General features: G+C 55.5%; 2 protein-coding genes across 2 annotated transcripts; both read right to left on the bottom strand.

Annotated features, from left to right (window-relative positions):
* Positions 1–3,665: 3,665 nt before the first annotated feature.
* LOC133747681 (protein FAM187B-like) lies at positions 3,666–10,517 on the bottom strand. The gene is made up of 2 exons (XM_062176001.1): positions 9,802–10,517; positions 3,666–4,044 (listed from the first exon to the last, which is right to left on the bottom strand). The coding sequence occupies exons 1-2, from the start codon at positions 10,515–10,517 to the stop codon at positions 3,666–3,668; spliced, it is 1,095 nt and encodes a 364-aa protein (XP_062031985.1).
* A 4,716-nt stretch (positions 10,518–15,233) lies between these two features.
* Positions 15,234–15,953, bottom strand: LOC133748109 (protein FAM187B-like). The gene has a single exon (XM_062176675.1). It carries the CDS (start codon positions 15,951–15,953, stop codon positions 15,234–15,236), a length of 720 nt encoding a protein of 239 aa, XP_062032659.1.
* Positions 15,954–23,579: the final 7,626 nt, after the last annotated feature.

Below are 23,579 nucleotides of genomic sequence, written 5' to 3'. Positions count from 1 at the left end.
GGGGCGGATCTCAGCCAAGGGACGCAGGGGCAGGAAACGTGTGTGCTCTGGACATCTCTGCCTGCTAAAGCCCGACAGGACCCCAGGCGGGGTGAGGAGGAGCGCGCCCAGCATCCTTTTAGGTCTTAGCAAAGAAGCAGTGTGACTGAGGCGCTCAGAGAGGCCTAAATTACCCTCGAGGACCGGGAGTCAGGATTGCAGACTGCGGTGGTTAAACTGGCTCCACAGGACGCGTGCGCCATCTGAAACCCGGCCTGCAGCAGTAACTTTCACCTCCTGTTCCTGGACCCAGGGGAGCCACCTTTCCCCACTTGCTTGCTGTGGGCACCGTGGAAGGTGGCGGAACCTAAGGATGCTTCTTGGCTCAGCTCCGCCCCCAGTCCTCGTCCCACACCCTTCCCTGGTGACCTTGGAAACCAAGACTTCCGATGCACTGGGCCACCTGCGCTTCCTTGGATTATGACGTGAGTATCGCGGGAGCCTGCCCTGGGCTGAGCCGTCCAGGCTGGCCTGCGGGACTCATGAGCAGTCACATGGCCTGGGCGGCATCGCTGGGCGGAAAGGGGCCTGGATCCAGGGCTGCCGTGTACAGCTGTGCAGGCTGAGCACTGTGCAAAGCGACCAGCCAGGGGCAAGCAGGGCCCCCCTCTAGGCAGAGTTCACTGCTCGCATTCGATGCCAGTGCCCCGATAGGGGGCAGTGTCTGCAGAGAGACCCTGTGTGCAATGTAAGCATGAGGCGACACGTGACTGAGCATCTGCATGTCTGCATTGCTGTGGCTTCAGCAGATTGGAGGGGCTGTGTCTGTAGCAAGGCCACGTACAGGAGTCTCCCTCGTCCGCGGAGGCTTTCCCAGGGTCCCCAGCTTAGGCAGTACTGAACGCTATGTACTGTTCTTTTCCCCACACATCCATATCTAGGATAAGGATGGATTTATAAATTAGGCACAGAAAGAGATTAGCAACAATAATGAATAATAAATCAGCGATCATAGCAATATACTGCATTAAAAGTTATTTAAACTTACGAGTTGTTTACTTTTAAAATTTTCCATCTTATGTTTTCAGAACCACAGAGGGCCAAGGGTGACCAAAACTGGCTAAGGGAGGCTGCTGTACTGGAATCGCATTTTTTCCCCCAAAGATTTATTTTGCGTATTTGAGAGGCAGAGTGACGAGACAGAGACAGAAAGAGGTCTTCTCTCCGCTGGGTAAAGCAAGGCTCCAGGAGCTCCATCCGGGTCTCCCATGCGGGGGGCAGGGACCCATGTGCTTGGCCATCTCCCGCTGTCTTCCCAGGCGCATTAGCAGGGAACTGGATTGGAAGCAGAGCAGCCGAGACCAAACCGGCACTGGGATGTGGGATGCCGGCGTCCCGGGTGGTGGTTTAACTTGCTGGGCTGTAACACTGGCCCCTGGAATTGCATTGACTTCTTTTTCAAAAGAGCTAAGCCCCAGAAGTTGAAAATTTGCAGCATGGGCGGGCGGAGGACAGGACGGAACAGTGGCAGCTGGGACCCAGGGCGTGTTGTGGCTCCTTCTGCAGCCGGGAGAGGGCGGCCTGGGCTGCACCACTTCTCCACTTCTCCACCGGGGGGCTCATTTCCAGGTGGCCACGCCCCAAGTGGCTGCTATTCCCTGCCCCACCTGGGGGGGGGGGCGCCCCACCCTGGCCTGTAAGGACTCATACAATGTATCTATTTGAGAAGGCAGACAGAGAGCTGCCACCAGCTGGCTCCCCAAATCCTTGCAAAGACTGGGCAGGGCCAGGCTGAAGCAGGAGCTGGGAGGGACCCGGTTACTTGAGCCATCACCTGCTGGCCCCAGGGCACAATCACCATTTTCAATGGACATGAATTAGACCACGTCCCTTCTGGGACCCTCATTCCATTTCAAATAGAGCCCACAGCCTTGCCTGGGCCCAGAGAGTCAGCCCCACATCGGCCAGCCCTGACCACCGCCTCCTCGCACAGTGCCTCCTCGGGTGTCTCCGTCCGCCAGGCAGTCAGTCGCCCACCCGAGAGCCCTCCCAGGGGCTGTCTCTGCCCCGAACCGCTTTGGAGCGGGCCCAGTTGTGTCCCTCAAAGATGTCCCCTCCAGTCCCCAGAACACTTCAAAAAGTTCATGGAAAATGGATTTTGAACAAGTAGGTTTCTTGGGGCCAGCGCTGGGGCACAGCAGGTTAAGCTGCTGCTTGGAACGCCTGCATCCCGTATTAGGGCGCCAGTTCCAGCCTTAGCACCTCTGCTTCCAGTCCACCTTCTTGCTGGTGCATCCTCGGAGGAGAAGATGAGGAGTCGCGTGCTGAGGCCCCTGCCACCGACGCGGGAGACCCTCTCTCCCTTTCTCCCTCTCTCCCTCTCTCCCTCTCTCCCTCTCTCCCTCTCTCCCTCTCTCCCTCTGTGTGTGTCTGTGTGTGTGTGTATAACTCTTCACCTGCTTGGGGGAGCACCTGTACCCTCCGACTTCTTAGCCATACACAGTCCGGGGGCTGCCCTGCAGAGCCGACACCAGGAGGTGAGAAGGCACTGGGGTCACCCCAGGGGCCGCCCGTCCTAGTGGGGTGCTCTCACCTCAGCTGAGGTTGTGAGATGGGTACTTCGCAGATCTGCTTGGGCTCGGGACCTCGGCCCAGCTGTCTCTGTTCTGCCTGCACAATGGGGCTCCGTGGGTGCCGGACTCCGTGGGTGTCCTGGGAGCCACAGCGGGGCACACGTTCCCTTCACCCTCCCATCGCTGCCCCTGGAACCTTCTGGCTACTGAACAAAGGCTCGGTGTTGAGGTCCACGTAGTGGCTGTCCTGGTCCTGTTTGCGCCCTGCCTCTGCTTCCCAGGGAGCCCCGCTGGTCGGCAGGGGACAGCCCGCCCTCGCACCCCCACGGTGCAGGAATCGCTGAGCCCCGTGTCCGGTACGCAGGGTACGAGCTCCGCACGGTCCTGGGGGCAGAAGCTGTTCTGGTAGAGTCCCCCCCCCCGCGTCCTGTGGCTGTTTCACAGCAGGTTTAGGGCGATGAATTTTAAAAGGCATGAATATTTTATTTCTTGCATCTGCACTCTGCTCACCCGTGTATCTAATTTCTGGGAACAGCCAGGCCTATGAGTCCCCTGGGTCAGCTGGGCCCAGCGCTGGCGCCTCACCCTGGGAGGGGGGAGGGCCTGTCCCCTCTTCCCAGCTTCTGAGGACCAGGAAGTGTGGTGCTTGTCCCAGCCTGGACATGGGCAGTTATGGCTGGGCCTGCAGGTCTAGGCACGACGGGAGGGAGGTGGGACGAGGGTCAGGCAGCAAGGCCCAGTGCTTATCTGGGGTCTGCGGGTCACCTGCTTACATCAGCCCCCTTGTCCTGGAGAGAGGGAAGTGGCTGCCAGAGACTGCGGTTACAACAGCTGGACCCCCCACCCCCACCCTGGAGAATGGCCTCGTTCCCTCCCTCACTGGAGAACTGGGTAGACAGCCTGGCCTCAGGCTTGCCATCTGTGGAATGGGGACGACAACTGAGCTAACAGAGCAGGCCCCAGAGCAGCAAGAGTTGAGTCACTCGTGGTCACGCTGCTTTGGTTCCCACCGTATCTCAGGGCATTGTGGGGATGGGGGTAGGATCCCTGGAAGGGGCAGTGAGGCCACGGAGGGACAGACGGCCGAGTCCTCCTGCGCCCAGAGGGCTCGCTTTATTTCACCAGCAGCGTCTGCCGGCTCCTCTTGCCCCGGGAAGCACAGAGCAGCCGGAGCAGCAGCAGCAGCGCGGCCATGGCCAGGACGGTGCCCACGAGCAGCGTCAGTGCCAGCCTCCTGAGGGTGGGGCCGGGCTGCCCCTGCAGCGCCTCCTCGGCCTTGATCCTGTCCCGCAGGGCCCCCAGCGCGTCCTGGTTGCCCTGGGCGTTGAAGCGGGCGATGAACTCCTGATGCACAAAGCACTTGTAGGTGGCCGACTTGAAGATCTGCAGCTGCTGACCTCCCGTGCTGGGGTCCAGGAAGGTGCTGATGTCCTGGCCGGAGAGCTGGCCCTTCCAGGTCAGGGGGCTGTCGTCGAGCTCCCAGACGACGGGCCTGCGAGGAAGCAAAGGGGGCGTCAGGGCCTGAAGGGAGGCAGAGACAGCGGCACCTTCGCACAGGAAGCCCTGCGGAGCACTGGGGGTGGGCAAGGGCAGCTGGGAGCTCGGGACTGGCTGGGTGTCCCAGGCCAGGGCCCTGGAAATGGGGGTGGTCCTGGGAGGGAGCAGCAGGAACGCCCTCGGAATGATTTGCGCCCTGGCCTCTTGTTCCCTCTCTGCCTCTTCTCGCTCTGCCCAGCCACACTGGTCTAGATGTTCTTCAGCATGCTGAAGTCTCGCCTCAGGGCCTCTGCCCTGGCTGTTCCCTGCGCCTGCAACACTTGTCCTCGGGCCACGTGGCCCCCTATCCTCCTTTCAGTCTCTGTTGAAATGGCGCCTCCTAGGGCTGGCACCGTGGCTTAGCAGGTAAAGCCACCACCTGCAACACTGGTATCCCATATGGGTGCCGGTTTGAATCCCGGCCGCTCCACTTCCAATCCAGCTCCCTGCTAATGCACCTGGGAAAGCAGTGGAGGATGGTCCAGTGCTTGGGCCCGTGCACCCACATGGGAGACCCGGATGGAGTTCCAGCCTCCTGGTTTCGGCCTGGCCCTGCCCCAACCATGGCTGCTATTTGGGGAATGAACCAGTGCATGGAAGACATCTCTCTCTCTGCCTCTGCCTCTGCCTCTCTCTCTCTCTCTCTCTCTGCCTCCCAAATAAATAAATAATATACTCTGGTTTCTCTTCAGGTCATATAAATCTTTCGCCTTTTACAAATAAATAAATCATAAACAAGAGCTGGCTCCCCCTTGGAGAGGCCTTCACCAACCCTGCTTATATCAGTCTCTGCCGCTCCCATCAGCTCTTCCTCACCTCACTGCCGTCCAAAACACTGCATATTTGCTTATCTTAAAATCTATACATTTAGGCCAGCGCCGCAGCTTAACAGGCTAATCCTCCGCCTTGCGGCGCCGGCACACCGGGTTCTAGTCCCGGTTGGGGTGCTGGATTCTATCCCAGTTGCCCCTCTTCCAGGCCAGCTCTCTGCTGTGGCCCAGGAAGGCAGTGGAGGATGGCCCAAGTGCTTGGGCCCTGCACCTGCATGGGAGACCAGGAGAAGCACCTGGCTCCTGGCTTCGGATCAGCGAGACGTGCCGGCCGCAGCGGCCATTGGAGGGTGAACCAACGACAAAAAGGAAGACCTTTCTCTCTGTCTCTCTCTCTCACTATCCACTCTGCCTGTCAAAAAAAAAAAAAAAAAAGGTTAAAATCTATACATTTAATTGCCCCTTGGGGGCAGGAGGCCTTTGTCAGCTTTGTTCTCCGCTGTCTCCCCGGTGCCCAGAACATTGCTGTTGAGTGAGTGAGCGCATCAGGTGCACGACATGATCAGCGCGGCCGCAGGACCGAGGGGACACTCGTGGCGCAACCTTGCAGCAAGGCCAGTCCCAGCCAGCACGCTCGCTCGAGTCAGCACGCCCCAGCCGCCAGCCCCTTGAAGCACCAGGAAGACCCCACGGGGCCGGGGCCGCCAAGGCCTCTGCACTGAGTTGCACGCCGCCCCCCTCAAGTTCATGTCCTTCCCAGAAACACAGGAGGGTAGCCTGATTTGGAAACTGGGTTGTCGCAGATGTAATGAGTTACGATGAGGTCACCCCGAGGAGCGTGGGCCCTAAATCCAACACCACTGGCGTCCTGATGAGAAAAGGAGACGAGACAGACACAGAGGCACAGGACGAATGCCAAGCGGTGATGGAGCCAGCCTTGCAGGCGTGCAGCTACAAGCCAGGCTGGGTCAAAGCGCTCCGGCCGCCACCAGCGGCTGGGACAAGGCAGGAGCCGATTCTGCCGGCCCCCGAGCGGGAGTGGCCCTGCGACACCTTCCGGCCTCCAGGAGGGCGAGAGCACGCCTCTGTGTCGTTTCGTGCCACCGAGTCACACACCCTGAAGGCGGCCGGGCTGGGAGTGGGGCTCAAGCCTGTTTGGACCCAGAGCCCAAGACAGAAACTTCACCGACAGCAGCCGCTCTGCTCAGTTCCCTAGAGCTACAGGCCTTCCTCGGGTTCCCTAGACGCCACCTGGCTCCTCCGTGTATGGCTAATGTCGTCGGGAGGAGGGTCCCATTAGGCAAGAGGTACCTTCCTGCATTTATGAACTTTTTTTTTTTTTAATTCATTAATTTATTTGAAAGGCAGAGTAACAGAGAGAGTGAGCGACAGAGAGAAAGGTCTTCCATCTGCTGGTTCACTCCCCAGATGGCCGAAACGGCCAGAGCTGCACCAATCTGAAGCCAGAAGCCAGGAGCCTCTTCCAGGTCTCCCACGTGGGTGCAGGGGCCCAAGCACTTGGGCCATCCTCTACTGCTTTCCCAAGCCATAGCAGAGAGCTGGATTGGAAGTGAAGCAGCCGGGACTAGAACCGGCGTCCATATGGGATGCTGGTGCTCCAGGTGGAGGCAAAACCTACTATGCCACAGTGCCGGCCCTTGTTTTTCCTTTTTTAAAGATTTATTTTTTTATTTAAAAGGCAAAGTTACGGGGTGGGGGGTGGGGGGGTCTTTCATCTGCTGGTTTACTGCCCAAATGGCTGCAACAGCTGGGGCTGGGCCAGGTCAAAGCCAAGAGGTAGGAGCTTCTTCCACGTCTCCCACGTAGGAGCAGGGGCCCAAGGCCCAAGGATCTGCATTTCAGGATTTGCGTTGAGAGCCAAACATAATCTAAGGTCTTCCAGGGTCCTGTCACTCACCTGCTGGGATGGATGGGCAAGCAACACAGGCCCTGATGGAAAGATTCGGGGTGACAACAGCCCCTGCACTAGGGACTCCTCATTCAAACAAGCCCTTCACCCTGCCTGGAGCTGGGAAACAAGGAGTATCCCTGGGTGCCCACACCCCAAAATACATCCCACCTCTGCAACCCATGGCCTGCTCCCTCAGCAGCCGGACTCAGGGACCACAGGATGGCTTGGATGCTCCAGGGCAGGTGCTGCCAACACACTTCCGGTGGAGGAAACCAGCAAAGCGACCTCAGGCCTCTGGAAGTTCCCAGGCCACCAAGTCAGGTGTTCAAGAGACTGAGGACACAGCGGCTCCCAGGAGGGCGCCTCCCGCACCAGGCTCTTTGAAATTCTCCCGAGGCGGGTTCTCAACCCGGCCACTCTCCTGCCCTCTGATGACACTGAGCAGCCGGCTCACCCTTGCGCACCGGAGTCGACCTGATCTACAAGACGAACCTCTGCAAAACCACGGTGTGGAGCGGCTCACTGACGGTGGAAGTTTCGCGAAGGAAGGGGTTAGAAAGGCAGTACCCGAGCTGTAGAGGTCCCAGCGTTACCTCCCAACACTTGGGCCCAGATAGACCAAACTCACCACCTTGACCCGAGCCTCCAGACTAGGAAAAGGCCCCGAGTCAGCGTTTCCCCAGACTCCGGCTCCTGCAGCAATTTGGGGGCGCAGAGGGAAACGACTCCTGTGCCACGAGTGCCCTCCTCTAGGCGGGTGGGGAGCCCCTGGAGGTGGCTGCTGCTCACTGCAGGGGACACACAGAGGGAACTAGCGGCACGACCAGAGGCAATGCACCCGCAGAGAGAGTGCCAAAGAAGGCTGCCCCCCCCCGGGAGGTCCCAGGAACGGCTCCAATGCTCCAGCCTCTACAGGTAGCCAGAAGCCCCCACTGCACCAGCCCTGGGCCCAGCACGGAAGTCACACGAAACAGCCCAGCAGATAGTGGACGTCAGATCATAAAATCACGCTTCCGCTGGCCTTGGGATGGAAAATCAGCAAAGAAATGCCTGACTGCCCCCAGCTGGGAAGAGAGGCCTTCATTCTGATTGTCTCGTGTGTCTTTGGAGAAATAAAACTCCATGCTGTTATAAAGGAAGTGACCCTTTCCTGTCCCCTCTTGTCTACAAAACACACCTGGTGGCCACACCTGCCCTACTCACCACTCCTGCCCAGAGGAGAGGGCTGGCTCCCGGTGGGGGCTGGCAGGTGGGCTGCCTGGCAAATGGTCACAGACACTTCTCAGTCCTCAATAGGTGTGCTGGGTGGACAGAAGCCTTTCTGACTCGAACAGAAAAGGCACAAGCAGCATCCGAGTCCTACTAGTAGAAAGAAGCCTGCTCTTGGTGCTCCCGAGGTCCCCCCAGAATAACAACAGCCGCTCCTTTGTTTCTAGGGTAACTCAGCAGATAGCCCCTGCCCTGGCACCTTCCCTCCGCCCCCCTGCCTCTTGTGTGCCGATAGCGAGGGCGGCTTGAAAGGGCCAGGCTGTGCCAAGACCTCGGAATCCCGCTTCGAGCCACTGCTCGCGGCGCTCCTGGAGATTAGCCCTTTGGAGATGTGACTTGGGAGGCCCTCCCTCACCTCTGACACCCTCTGATTCGGATATATGGCAGCAAGCTTCTCCTGGAGACAGATTCCAAAAACCATGAGCCAGTCTCCCCAGGAGTTCTAATCTTAACAACCTGGAGTGGGATCTGACCAATGGCAGCCTAGAGAAAGGCGCCTATCGCGCACGCGCACTTAGCCTGCAGCTGCAGTTAAGTTACAGGGAACTTGGAGCTGGGTGTGTGTGTCAAGAAGTAAACCTCAGGACCGGCACTGTGGCGTAGCAGTTAAGGCTGCTGCCTGCAGTGCCAGCATCCCATATGGACGTGGGTTCGAGTCCCGGCTGCTCCACTTCTGATCCAGCTCTCTGCTAATGCACCTGGGAAAGCAGTAGAAGATGGCTCAAGTGCTTGGGTCCCTGCACCCGCGTGGAAGACCCAGAAGAAGCTCCTGGCTCCTGGCTGAGCCAGCCCAGCTTTGGCCATTGCTGGCATTTGGGGAGTGAACCAGTGGATGGAAGATCTCTTTCTCTGTCTGCCTCTCCCTCTCTCTCTCAGTAATTCTGCCGTTCAAATACATAAATAAATCTTTAAAACAATAACAACAGAGGGCTCATGGAAGAAGGTATGTGAAGGACTAGTGATCAAGCCAAGTGGCTCCATGACTTTAGAGAAGTCCCTTGGCTTCCACCATCTGACAGGCAGCGAGGCGCACCCTCCCTTCTCTGACTTGGTTCTTACCCTTGCTCCTTTTCAGCCCTTGTGTGTTCAACCTCATTGACAAATCTGTGTGTTCCAGATCCAATCGTTTCATGTAAAGACGGAGATGATGCAAGGATTCCAGCCATTATCAACCGCCGGTGAGAAACCTCTGGTTCCTCCAGCGGAACCCCTAGATCAGTGAGCATGGACCAGCCTTTCCCTGAGGAATGGGACAGAGCCCTGACATCGCTGGAAGTTACAGAAGACAGCCCTTCCTCCCTAGACTTCCCATACAGACGAGGGGGTGGAAATCTCCACGGGAGGGAAAGAGAACACAGGAGGGAAGGTTGCCAGCCTCTCCTTAGATCCTGGCCCCCTCCATCCCAACCCCACTCCTCTTGTGATTCAGAAAACCGCTCTTCAGCAATGCAGAATGGCAACACAGACCCAGCAATGGCCAAAAATATCCAACATGGCTGCTGACAGTGTCCCCGGGGTGACCTCTAGGTAATTACAGCAACCTGACAATAAAATGCCCATGGCTGACACTCCTACTCCCATCATGCACCTGACGCCATAACACTTCTGCGACTTCCCAAACAGTCAAGAAAGTGGGCGGTCCTCAAGCCCCATTCCAAATACCACCCCCAGGAATAGTCAATTAAACCCTGCTCCCCAAACCACCTGCCTCCATCAAGGGGGAACCCCAAAACTTGTCGGGCTAACACCCGGGTTCTATCACCTGTAGATGGATGCTAAGGGGCAGGTGAGCCATGTGGACCCTGACCCCTCATTGAGCCTGTAGTTGTCAAAGATGACAAAATTCATATTGGATGACAGCTTGGGCACACACTGGACTTGGCAGTCTTCCACCTGCAGCTCGGGTCGCATGCGGTTGGACAAGATCTTGACAGCTCCCAGGTAGAGCCAGCAGGGAACCGGCTCCTCCAGGGGCACCTCGATGTAGCAGTAGCCCACGCGCTTCCGTTCCCCGGGCTCCTTGCATCTGTTACAGTCCTGCCAGGGCTCCCACCGGGTAAAGACACGCTCCTTGTGGCCCAGGATCAGGGTCTCGTTCTGCAGGGGCTTCTGACCCAGGCCTCTGTGTGTCAGATGCAGTTTGGAGACGTCCTGGAAGTCGATCTCGTACTGCGTCACTTGTCTGTTGCTCTTGTCCCTGCAGTAGTAGATGCCTGTCTGGGAGGGCAGGGGCTTGGTAATGACCATGCTGCCCCCAGGCATGACGTTCACATTGGGAATGACGGAGATGTTGGAGGACCACTGGTCACGCTGCATGAAGTGGTACCATTGCGCTCCGGAGATGTTACAGTGCAGGAGGATGGTGCTGCCGGAGAGCAGGGCCCGCTGGCACACCTTGCCGGGCGGGCAGGTGATGGAGACATAGTGCCCCAGCACCGGGACAGTGAATCCGAGCAGCAGGTGCCAGGTGGTCAGCATGGTGCACTGAGGCTGTGGCAGGGGCCAGCCAGCACTCTGGGCTCTGTGAGGTCACCAGTGAACTCAGGCCTTGGCTCCCAAGTGGGGCTGTGAGGTCACCGTCTCCTCCAGTTTTGTGACAAGTTGGTGGCCCAGTGCGATTTCTATTCCATGTGTTCCAATTTTTTTTTTTCTGGGATAGTCTGATTTGTCTGTTCAGGGTTTTCTCTGCCAACTACTGCCTCCTGCTTCCCCAAGGGACAGGTCTACATTCCCGGAGATGACCCGAGGACATAAGAGCATCGCACACCAAGATGCAACATGCTTTTCCTGAACCCCTCCCAGGCTCCAGGTGCATTGGTACTGCGGATACAGCAGTGAGTGCAAACTCCTTAGCTACTGTTCTGACCTGAACCCCTCTCCCTCCAACCGCTCCTCTCCAGCTATGCTGGCGTCCTCGCGGTTCCTTGAACTTGTCACACGGGGTGGGGGAAGCTCTTGCCTCAGGACCTTTGCACATGCTAGCCCCCCGTCTCTTCCTCTGCCTCATGACTCTATTTTCTCAGTTGCCCCCTTCCCAAGCCCCTTCCGAAATGTCTCAGTTCTGGGATGAGAAACCACTTCGCGGAGGCCTGATTTGCTGTCATTCACCCGCTCCGCTCCTGTTCCCTGGGTATCCCACAGCGTTAGTCTAACAACAGCAGCGAGCAGGTTAGATGTGGCCTCCGCCTCCCTTGAGCCCCGCTTCTGGTGGGAGAGAGACGGACAACAAACGAACATGTAACACAGAGTGGCAGGGAGGGCCGACTCTCCGTCCTGCAGGCAGCCGTGCTGGGCAGTGTTGGCTGCCGATGCCAAGTTAGCGAATACCGAACAATTGCTCCCAGGGAAACACAGGCAGTGGCTCCTGCTAGTCCCTGGCCCAACCGTTCTGTCAGCCAGGCACAACCATATTTCACGTGTGTTTCTTAAAGGCATCTCATTCAAGACACGTTGACATTGAACGCGCGACCAACGGCACGGTGACACGTGTCTCACATGAGCGTTTCCTCTGGAAGGCACGGCGCTACCTTTACGCACCAAGGAACACAAGTGCCTGGGAGCCGGTTTAAACAGAACCATCAACAAAAAGCACCAGGGAAGAGCGGGGCTCGGTAGACCAGGAAAAGGCAGCGTGGTAGCAGGAGGAGAGTAGAACAGGACGGCGAGTGCTGCCTCACTCATCCTCTCCCGGGAATGGGCGCAGTCAGTGAGTCCAGGTTCTCGCCGTGCGGCACCTGTCGGCCAATGAGCACAGAAGCGCCGTGGGGACCGGTTCTGCAATCACCGATGAGCTTTAGCCAGTAGGAACAGGTGCACGTCTGCAGGGCACGGGTCGGGAGAATCTACTGCCCTGATAACTGCTCAGCAGGGAAATGGGGAAAGTGGGAGAGAGGCTGCTGGGAGGCGGTGAGCCATTGAGGAATACCCCATCCAGGAGCACCCGCTGGGAGGCAGGCTCATCTCCCACGCTGGGCAGCCTGAGACCAGGAGCTGAGCAGACCGGCTGAGGGGAGATTTCCAGGAGAGGACCAAACCCGGACGTCAAGACATCTGAGTGCGACTGACGAGACATGGACGAGGGAGAGAGAGGGGAGGTCAGAGAGTCACCTAGGTTTATGCTAAGGTTCCCCCAGTGTGTTACAGCTGGGGGCTCTGTCAGTTGGCCCCCGCCCACCGTGGGGACCTCTGCAGGCTGGGCTTGGCATCAGGTGCACGCTGGCTTGCTCTCTCAGGAGCAGTGGCTTCTGTGGTGCCCTGCCGTCACCACACCATCCTCTGCTCTCAGACCTCCACAACCATGCAGCCTGCTTCCCAGGACCCGCGGAAGTCCCGCAGTCTAAGGGATCTCTACCTCTCACTTCTCCTTCTCCCTCCCTCCCTCCCCAGCCCAGATAATCTCGCCTCAGTGGTAAGAGGCTGCGAGAAAGCCCACTTCCGACCTTGACCTTAGGTTGGTGAGGAGAGATGTTTCTGTTGGCCTCTGCAGAGTGTTTTTAAAATGCTGAGATCAGAGATGGCCAAGCGAAACCTAGGAGGCTTCCCAGGAGAATTCTCTAAACAACGTGAGGCTTCCGCTAATTGCTACAAACTGAGAAGCTTGTATCACGCCAACCCTTGTGTTAACAACAACTGTAGACCTTAAGGTAACTCTGACGCACTGCAACACACATTTGGTCCAATGGTTAAGACACCCACATCCCATATTGGGAGTGCCTAGGTGCAGTCCTCCCCTCTGGCTCCTGAATCCAGGATTCCAGGGAGACAGCAGTGACGGCTCCAGGGATTGGGCTCCTGCTGCCAAGGTAGGAGACCCAGACCGAGCTTCTCAGCCTTGGCTCGGTCCAGCGGGCATTTGAAGAATGAATCAGTGGATGCAAGCATTCGCATGCTAGCTCTCTCTCTCTCTCTCTTGCTCTCGCTCTCGCTCTCTCTCAAATAAATAAATACAAAATGAAAGTTAACCATGTCAATATGGCTAAGAGATGACCAGATGAGGAATTTGAACTTACATAGAAGAAAAATCAAATGGAAATACTAGAGTTAATGAAATTTGTGAAATTAAGAATTCACTAGGAGGAGTAACACCCTATTAGACACAACAGAAGAGAGGATTAGTAAAGTGAAAGATGGCTCAGTAGAAAAATATCTGGGGGCCAGCACTGTGGCATAGTGGGAAAAGCCACCACCTGCAGTGCCAGCATCCCATATGGGCACCACTTTGAGTTCCGGCTGCTCCACTTCTGATCCAGCTCTCTGCTATGGCCTGGGAAAGCAGTAGAAGATGGCCCAAGTTCTTGGGCCCCTGCACCTGCGTGGGAGCTCTGGAAGAAGCTGCTGGCTCCTGGCTTCGGATTAGCACAGCTCCGGCTGTTGCGGTCAATTAGGGAGTGAACCAGTGGATGGAAGACCTCTCTCTCTCTCTCTCTCTCTCTCTCTCTGTGCCTCGCCTTCTCTCTCTGTGTAACTCTTTCAAATAAATAAATAAAAATATCTGTAGTGAAGCATACAAAGGAGGTAAAATAGTGTCAGAGACAAATGAAATGTAGTTAAAAGTTCTAATATTGTTGTAAGTGGAGACTCTGAAGAAAAGGAGAGATAGAAACACAAGTAACATCCGAATACTTTCCCAAACCGATGAAAGACATTAAGCTACAAATTCAAGGTTTCTGCATCCCACCCAGGAGGAAGAAATGCCACTTACAGTAAAATGCTGCTAAACACTGGAGAGGAAGCCTTCCAAATGCTAGAGAAAAACACACTCACATCCATAACAACAAACTTAGGACTTTTCATTTGACTTCTAATGGAAGCTAGAAAATAGTTGAATGCCACCTTCAAAGCATTAACAGAAATTAACTTCCAAACTAGAATTCTGTATCACACGCTAAAGGAATTGAATTATACATTGTGGTTCGTGGGATTCAGCTACATTAACAATGACAAACCACAAGAACTTTCCCAGATATTTGCAAGTAGGCAATGGAATGTCTAAATAAACAAAGTATTAGAGGAGGCAGCGCAGTGGAAAATGGAAAGTGCTTTTCACTGCAGATGAAGGTATAACTCTAGATCTTGTCGGATGCTGGCGAGTTATGCTTAGGTGAAAGTTACAGCCTAACTTGTAATCTGGGGGGCAAAGGATGAAAATTTGAGCATCTCAAAAAAGTTAGGAAGAGAAACAGTAAACTAAACCCAAGGAATACGGAAAAAAGAAATAATAAGGGAGAGAAATCAGTGACGTGGAAAACAGAGGTGCAGGGCCTGGTGTTGTGACATAGGGGGCTAAACCGCACCACTTTGTACCCCCGCTGCTCTGCCTCTGACCCAGCTCCCTGTTAAAGTGCCTGGGAAAGCAGCAGAGGATGGCCCATGTGCTTGGGCCCCTGCCTGTGCTCATATGAGGTGCTGGCGCCACAGGCAGCGGCTTAACTCACTGCACCACCACACCAGCCCGATTCAAAAATGTTTATACAGGGGCCGGCGCTGTGGCACAGTAGGTTAATCTTCCACCTGCAGCGCCTGCATCCCATATGGGTGCTGGTTCGAGTCCCGGCTGCTCCTCTTCCAATCCAGCTCTCTGCTATGGCCTGGGAAAGCAGTAGAAGATGGTCCAAGTCCTTGGGTCCCTGCACCCACGTGGGAGAGCAGGAAGAAGCTCCTGGCTCCAGGCTTCGGATCGGTGCAGCTCCGGCCATTGTGGCCATTTGGGGAGTGAACCAGCGGATGGAAGACCTTTCTCTGTCTCTTCCTCTCACTGTCTGTAACTCTACCTCTCAAATAAATAAATAAAAAATCTTTAAAAAATGTTTATACAAAGGGATAAGAAATAACCAAGCCAATCTCACAGAACAGCGTGGAAGAACACCTACTACCAGGTATCATGACTTATTAAAAGTCTAACAATTAAGATGCCGTGTGTGGCATAGCTGCACTGATGGATGAGATGTGCCTACCAGGGTCCGCACAGGAGACAGAAACCACGCTCGCGTCTGCCTTGGTGTGGGCTTGAGTGCCTCATTCTATCAGGAGCTGTGTGGGCAGCACGGAGGTCCCCGTTAGTCACCACCGTGTCCCCAGCGTCACCCATGCTGGCTCAGCTCAGAGGCAGGGCGGGGGGGGGGGATTCCTGCCTAAAGCACGAGCCAGTGAAGAGACCCCTTAACCCCCCAACGCAGGTGGGCACCAAGGCAGGGGTCACCTGTAGACTGAGGCAAAGGGGCAGGTGAGCCACACGTGGCTGGTCCACTCGCCCAGCTGGTGCGCGTCGAAGATGAAGTAGGGCTGCGTGGTCTTCGTGCTGGCGCCATCGCAGGGGACGAGGCAGGCTTCCACCTGCAGCTCCGGCTGCATGCGGCCGTAGGGCGCCTGCAGCTCGCGCAGGTACAGCCAGCAGGGCATGGACTCCTCTGGCGAGTCCTCGACATAGCAGAAACCCAGGCGCTTGCGCTCGCCCGGCCCCCCGCAGCGGTTACAGTCCTGCCAGGGCTCCCAGCGTGTGTAGACGAGCACCGCCCCGCCCAGGTTCAGGGTCTCGTTGGGCAGGGGCTCTTGGCCCAGGTCTCTGTGAGTGACGTGCAGGGTGGTTACGTCCTGGAAGTCAATCTCGTATTCCACCACCAGGCTGCCTTTGGGGTCCTGGCAGCTGTAGAGGCCGGTCTGCGCCGGCTGGGGGTGGCTCAGCTGGAGGCTGCCCCCCGGGAATTTCCTCACGTTGGCCGTAGAGTGGAGTAGGGAGGGGGTGTCCTCTAGGAAGGAAGTGAAGTGCCAGACAGCCCCGGGGTGGTCACACTGCAGGACCGCCTCGTTGCCCGAGAGCAGGGCGCGCTGGCAGAGACTCTTGTACGAGCAGCTGATGAGAGCCTGCGCCCACAGGGAGGGGAAAGAAAGGCTGACCAGCCACAGGGAGGCCATCATGGTGGACCGAGGGCTCCAGAGGAGGCTGGGAACCAGCGTGGGCATTGTGAAGTCACCCACAGAACTCAGGGCTCAGCCCCCCTGGAGCGGGGGAGGGAAGCATGCTCACCCCAAGTGCTCTCCTGCCCCAGCAACACGGGTCTTGGTTCCCGGCATCCAACGGCTGCTGGGAGGTTGTAGGGTAGACAACTGGGCGTCCAGGGGAGCTGGGCAGGGGAACCACACGCGGGAACCCCAGGCAGGATAAGTGCCCTGCGGATTCCCAGCGTGCGACCAGGACCGAGCAGCTTTGGGCTCCTGGGATGGGGGAGACATGGAAATCCCTGGGTGGTGTCGCTTCTAACACCCAGGGGGAAGACAAAGCAAGGGTCTCCCATGTTGTAGGGGGGACGGATTCCTTCCGTAGCACCTGATCAGCTCTTTGGGGAGGGGTCCCCAAACCATTCTCTGTGGCTCCAGTCTCCCCACTCCAGGGAGGCAGCTCCTTCCCATGGGCCTCTTTGAGACCAGTTTTCCCAGCTGGATTTCTGGCCCCCAGAGTGTAGGATTCCCGTAGGTTTCCAGCAAACCCCACGTGTAAGGAAAGAAAAACCCCACATCCACAGCTCTGCTTAAGATCGGCCCCACTGCTGTCCTAATCCTCCTCCTCCCCCCTTCCTCCTCCTCCTCCTCCCCCTCCCTCCCCCCCTTCTTCTTCTTCTTCTTCTTCTTCTTCTTCTTCTTCTTCTTCTTCTTCTTCTTCTTCTTCTTCTTCTCTCTCTCTCTCTCTCTCTCTCTCTCTCTCTCATTTCAGGTACCTTAATGTCTATCAAGCCTGTTGGTAAATCTTGTCACCTCCCTCTCTTTCACCAAGACTTGTGCTCACCCAAAAAGATGTTCTGGTCGTACGTTAATCCTCTCAGCAGTTAACAGTGAGTTAGGACTTACCTAGTGCTGTACCCCGGAATTCATCCTTACCAGAAGCTGAGTTCTAATGGGCTTGGTCTCTCAACTAAATTCTCAACTTTAAGCCAACTTTTGCAAGTTCCCACTCCCTCCTAACACCCCGTGTTCCAACAGCTTCCTGCTGGGGCTGCAAGTTCACTCGGTACAGGATCCGCCTCAGGCACCAGGACCCACTCTTCCGGCTTCCACCAAATTTCTTTGTTCCAGCGTATCACAGCCATTGGAGAGGAGCTCTCTCTCTCTCTCTCCCTCTCTCTCTTTGGAGGAAGAACAAAGAGCCTGACTGGATTGCAGGTGTACATTAAACACGGTAAGTGATGACACACATCACTTGTTCAGCCACTGGCCGAAAACAACCACACAGGGTGGACGGCAGGCACTGCGGCGTGGCAGGTTCAGCCAACACCAGCATCCCACATCAGAGCAGCAGGGCAAGTCCCGGCTCCACTGCCTCCCATGCAGCTTCCTGCTAATGAACCCTGGGAGGCCGTGGGCGATGGCTCAAGTATTTGGATTCCTGCCACCCATGACGTGGGGACCCAGAGGACTTCCTGGAGCGACTAGGTTTGGCCTGGCCCTGTCCTGGCTACTGTCTCTGTCTCTCTTTTTCTCTGTCACTCTGCCTTTCAAGTAGATGACAATAAATAAAAAATAAGCATGAAGGGTCAGAGCTGGGGTACAGTGGGTTAAGCTGTCACTTCTGACAGCAGCACCCCATATTGGAGCACTGGTTCGAGTCCCCATTGCTCCACTTCCAATCCAGCTCCCTGCTAATGTGCCTGGGAAAGCAGTGGAAGATGGCCCACATCCTTGGGACCCTGCATTCATGTGGAAGACGTGAATGAAGTTCCTGGCTCCTGGCTTCAGCCTGGCCCAGTCCTGGCTGTTGGGACTATTTGAGGAGTGAACCAGAGAATGGAAGATCTCTTTCTTTCTCTGTCTCTCTGCCTTTCAACTAAATAAATATTTTTAAAAAAAAGTTTAATAACTACATGGCACCACAATCCACCAATCCACTAAAAAATGCAATATCCTGAAGCTTTTGCCAAATGATGGTAATGATTACCACCCTAGTGTCTGTTTCAAGGAATTTTTCCTGTTGTGAGCCCCTTTATACCTGGAAGTTAAGAACATTTCCGGGGCCTGCGCTGTGGCGCAGTAGGCTAAGCCTCCACCTGTGGTGCAGGTCGGCATCCCATATGGACACCAAATCGAGTCCCAGCTACTCCTCTGCCGATCCAGCTCTCTGCTGTGGCCTGGGAAAGCAGTAGAAGATGGCCCAAATCCTTGGGCCTCTGCACCCACGTGGGAGACCCGGAAGAAGCTCCTGGCTCCTGGCTTCGGATCAGTGCAGCTCCGGCCATTGCGGCCATTTGGGAAGTGAACCAGCAGATGGGAGACCTCTCTTTCTCTCCGTCTCTCTGTCTGTGACTCTGCCTCTCAAATAAATAAATAAAAAATCTTAAAAAAAAATTTTTTTTTCAGGCTGGCACTGTGATGCACTGGGTTGATCCTCCGCCTACAGCGCCGGTATCCCATATGGGCACCAGTTCTGGTCCCACTTGCTCCTCTTCCAGTCCAGCTCTCTGTTGTGGCCTGGGAGAGCAATGGAGGATGGCCCAGGTCCTTGGGCCCCTGCGTCCGCATGGGAGACCAGGGGGAGGCACCTGGTTCCTGGCTTCAGATCGGTGTAGCTCCAGCGTGGTGGCCATTTGGGGAGTGAACCAATGGAAGGAAGACCTTTCTCTCTGTCTCTCTCTCTCACTGTCTGTAACTCTGCCTGTCAAATAAATAATAAAATTTTTTTTTCCTTGAAAAAGAAAATAAATGCAATCAGGCTAATTAAACAAATATTACCTAACTTTAAAAGACATGTATCTGGGGCCTGCACTGTGGCACAGCAGGTTAAAGCCCTGGCCTGCAGTGCTGGCATTCCATAAGGGTGCCAGTTCTAGTCCCGGCTGCTCCTCTTCTGATCTAGCTCTCTGCTATGGCCTGGGAAAGCAGTAGAAGATGGCCCAAGTCCTTGGGCCCCTGTACCCCCGTGTGAGACCCGGAAGAAGCTCCTGGCTCCTGGCTTCAGCTCAGCTCAGCTCCAGCCATTGCGGCCATTTGGGGAGTGAACCAGAGGATGGAAGACCTCTCTCTATCTCTCCCTCTCTCTGTGATTCTACCCTTCAAGTAAACAAATCTTAAAAAAAAAAAAAAATTCCAAAACCCTCCCATCAAACCTCCCCTGAAGTTTCATTGGCTAAGATTGTGTCCCATGCCCCAATGTGAACCAATCCTTGAAAAGAAATGAGGGGCCGGCGCTGTGGGGTAGTGGGTAAAGCCACCACCTGCAGTGCTGGCATCCCACATGGGCGCCGGGTTGAGTCCAGTATGCTCCACATACCAGCTCTCTGCTATCGCCTGGGAAAGCAGTGGAGGATGGTCTTGTCCTTTAAAAATTATTTATCTATTTATTTATTTATTTGAAAGACAGAGTTATAGAGAGGCAGAGAGAGAGAGAGAGAGAGAGAGAGAGAGTGAAAGGCAGAGAGAGTCTTCAATCTACTGGTTCACTCCCCAAATGACTGCAACAGCCAGAGCTGGGCCAATCAGAAGTTAGGAGCCAGGAGCTTCTTCTGGATCTCCCACACGGGTGCAGGGGCCCAAGGACTTGGGCCATCTTCTATTGCTTTCCAGGATATGGCCAGAGAGCTGGATCGGAAGTGGAACAGCCGGGCCTCGAACCTATGGCCATATGGGATGGCGGCACTGCAGGCAGCAGCTTTACCTGCTACACCATAGTGCTGGCCCCTCTCCACCTCTTTCTGTGCTACATATTTCAGATAAATAAATCAATAGTTATTTATTTTATTCAAATAAATAATTCTGTAAAAATAAAGAGTTCACATCAAATTCTTGGCACAGCCTGGGTTTAGAATCAGACAGCGGTGAGGGTAAGTGGAACGTGGCTGTGGTTTTAGCGCCAGGCTTCCCCTCCCTGTGCCCAGCACAATCGCTCACTTCCTGAACAGCTACCACCTGCTCCCCTTGCCTCAGGCAGTGAGAACCCAAGCCAAGTTCTCGGCCTCTTGGAGCTTGCATTCTAGGGGGGTGCAACAGTCAGGACACAAAAGTCATGCTGTGTAACAAAAGAATTCTGGGATCTCGGCGGCGTGACCCAATTCCGTTTTGCACACTGCATGTCCAGCATTGGCTGATGGACAGATCTGCTCCACAAGGTCCCTCCGGACACCACGGGCAGCGGCGGCTGTGGCGTTGGCAGCGTCCATAGCTACAATGCGACAGCAGTGAGAAGGGCGAGACTTGCGCTGGCAGTGAAATGCGTGGGCCGAGAGGAAGCCGCAGGACTTTGCTCCCAGGTCATTAACTGGTGTTGATCTCAGTGCCCCACCCGAGGGCAGAGGGCCTGAGCAATGCAGGGACCCACGCATGTCTGCCGAGCCGTAGTGCCTTTTACCTTGGCGGAGGGCAGAGGACACTTCTAATGAAACAGCAGGTCACAGCGGGGAGAGGGACTGCTAGGGGAGGACCTGGGCCCCTGCCCTGCTCAGGTGCACGTGTTGATGTCTTGAGTCCTGGCAACTCGGAATATGACGGTCTTTGGAAGTAAGATTTTTTTTTTTATTTGACAGGTAGAGTTATAGACAATGAGAGAGAGAGACAGAGAGAAAGGTCTTCCTTCTATTGGTTCACCCCCCAAATGGCCGCTCCAAAGCCAGGAGCCAGGTGCTTCTCCTGGTCTCCCATGTGGGTGCAGGGCCCAAGCACTTGGGCCATCCTCCACTGCCTTCCCGGGCCATAGCAGAGAGCTGGCCTGGAAGAGGAGCAGCCGGGACTAGAACCCGGTGCCCATATGGGATGTCGGTGCCGCAAGGCAGAGGAATTAACCAAGTGAGCCACAGCACCGGCCCCAATAAGATTTATTTTTTAAGATGCATTGATTTGTTTGAAAAGCAGAGTTAAAGAGAGAGAGAGAAAGAGAGAAAGAAAAAACTATCTTCCATTTGCTGATTGGTTGCCCAAATGGCCGCGATGGCCAGGGCTGGGCCAAGCCGGAGCCAGGAGCTTCTTCTGGGTCTCCCAGGTGGGTGCAGGGGCCCAAGCACTTTGAGCCATCCTCTGCTGCTTTCCCAGGCCATCAGCAGGGAGCTGGATGGGAAGTGGAGCAACTGGGATTCCAGAGGGCAGCCACATGGGACACAGGCTGTGCCACGGCGCCAGCCACTGCCCATTGTTCCTAGGCCTGCTCAAACCTGTTTCCAATCCCCCTCAAGGGAATTTTTCATTCCACTAACTGTTTTTCAGCTCGAGAGTCTTTGTTTTGATATCTCATTTTGTTTTACAACATTCTTATTTTCCTTGTACATCAGTTTCCTGTCCTTGTCTCTGTTAGTTCTTTAAGAAACCTCAAGAAGACAGTTGCCGGCCGGCACCTCGGATCACTAGGCTAATCCTCCGCCTGTGGCACTGGCACACCGGGTTCTAGTCCCGGCCAGGGTGCTGGATTCTGTCCCGGTTGCCCCTCTTCCAGGCCAGCTCTCTGCTGTGGCCCGAGAGTGCAGTGGAGGATGGCCCAAGTCCTTGGGCCCTGCACCCACATGGGAGACCAGGAGAAGCACCTGGCTCCTGGCTTCGGAGCAGCCATTTGGGGGGTGAACCAATAGAAGGAAGACCTTTCTCTCTGTCTCTCTCTCTCTCTCCCACTGTCTATAACTCTTTCCCCATTCCTCAGAATTTTCTGGGTGGTTGTTTGCTTTTGTATTCTTTTTTATTTTATTTTATTTTTTTGACAGGCAGAGTGGACAGTTGCTGGGTCTTAGTCCACCCATACAAGGATGGACTGGGTCCGAGGAAAGGTAAGTGCACCGCTCGCCCGTTCCCCAGCCTCCCGATCCCGGAGACAATCAGACGCAGCGGGGAGCCAAGTCTAGCAAGGACTCATTTACTTTGTGCAAAACAGAACCTTTTATAGCACAAAACTGCAGAGTCATTGGGGCAGGGCTAAGGACCAACCAATCACTTAAACGGTCATTTTACAGGGGGATTTCTATAGGACCAACCATATGTCTATACACTTGTTACTAGTTTTGTTACCTCCCCTGATGTTGCGCAGCCAATTAGTTTTAGTGGTAAACAACTTTGGATTCCGCCCACCTTACTTCCTTTGGGCACCATCATGTAACTAATTTCCCCACAGACAGTGAGAGAGAGAGACAGAGAGAAAGGTCTTCTTTTTCCGTTGGTTCACCCACCAATGGCTGCTATGGCCGGTGCACTGTGCTGATCCGAAGCCAGGAGCCAGGTGCTTCCTCCTGGTCTCCCATGCGGGTGCAGGGCCCAAGCACTTGGGCCATCCTCCACTGCCTTCCCAGGCCACAGCAGAGAGCTGGACAGGAAGAGGAGCAACCAGGACTAGAATCCGGCGCCCCAACGGGGACTGGAACCCGGGGTACCGGCGCCGCAGGCGGAGGATTGGCCTAGTGAGCCGCGGCGCCGGCCTGCTTGTGTATTCTTGCAGGCTGTCTCTCAGCTAGGATCGACCTGGGATGGAGGCTTCAGGTCACCTGACTGCTTTTCTGAGTTTGCATCTTCGCCTGAACGTGGGCAGTGACTCACTAAGTTCTGGGTAGGAAGTCGCTGTTGAACATCCTGATTCCTAAGTGCCCGGCGTCCAGAGGGGGAGAAAAGAAAGGAACTTGGGGGCTGTCTCTATGCCCTGGAAGCCACCCCAATGGGGGGATGGACACAGTCCGTGGGCTGAGGCAGTAATGTGCCATTGGAACACAGAACCGGAACCCCGATATTTGGAGGGCAAGTTTCTTGTTTGTCATTCCCCAGTAATCACACTGGCCAGGTACCTCATATACAACCTCTCAGTAAACACTCACAAGACCCTCAGGCGCAGGGGCCAGCGCTGGACGCTGGTTCAAGTCCCGGCTGCTTCACTTCTGATTCAGCTCCCTCCTGTTGTGCCTGGGAAAGCAGTGGGAGATGGCCCCAAGGGCTGGGGCCCCTGTCACCCACATGGGAGATCCAGAAGAAGCTCCTGGCTTCTGCCAGGCCATTGAAGCCATCTGGGGAGCAAACCAGCAGATGGAAGATCTCTCTCTCTCTTCCTCTGCCTCTCTCTAACTCTGCCTTTCACATAAATATTTATTGACACTAAGCACATGAAAAGATGTTCAACATCATTAGTCTTCAGGGAAATACAGATTAAGTGAGAGGCAGGCATTAGGCAGAGTAGTTAACACACCTGCATCCCGTATCACAGTGCCTGGGCTCAAGTCTTGGCCCCGTTCCCTATTCTAGCTTCCTGCTAACGTGCTCAGTGGGAGGCAGCAGGTACTTAGGTCCCTGCCACCCATGTAGGAGGCCCAGACTGAGCTCCTGGCTTTGGCCTGGCTCAGCCCTGGCTGTTGTGGCCATTTAGGAAGTGAACCAGACAATGGGAGATCTCTTCTGTTTCGGTCTGTGTCTCCTTTTCCTTCCTTCCTTACTTCCTCCCTCCCTCCCTCCCTCCCTTCCTTCCTTCCTTTCTTGACAGGCAGAGTTAGACAGTGAGAAAGAGAGAGAGAGAGAGAGAGAGAGAGATCGATCTTCCTTCCATTGGTTCACTCCCCAAATGGCTGCTATGGCCGGCGCTGATCCAAAGCCAGGAGCCAGGTGCTT

The sequence above is a fragment of the Lepus europaeus genome, chromosome 19 (assembly GCF_033115175.1).
Source record: "Lepus europaeus isolate LE1 chromosome 19, mLepTim1.pri, whole genome shotgun sequence".
NCBI classification, from domain to species: domain Eukaryota; kingdom Metazoa; phylum Chordata; class Mammalia; order Lagomorpha; family Leporidae; genus Lepus; species Lepus europaeus.
The sequence above is the reverse complement of the archived record's forward strand: the minus strand, read 5'-3'. Positions and strand labels throughout refer to the sequence as shown.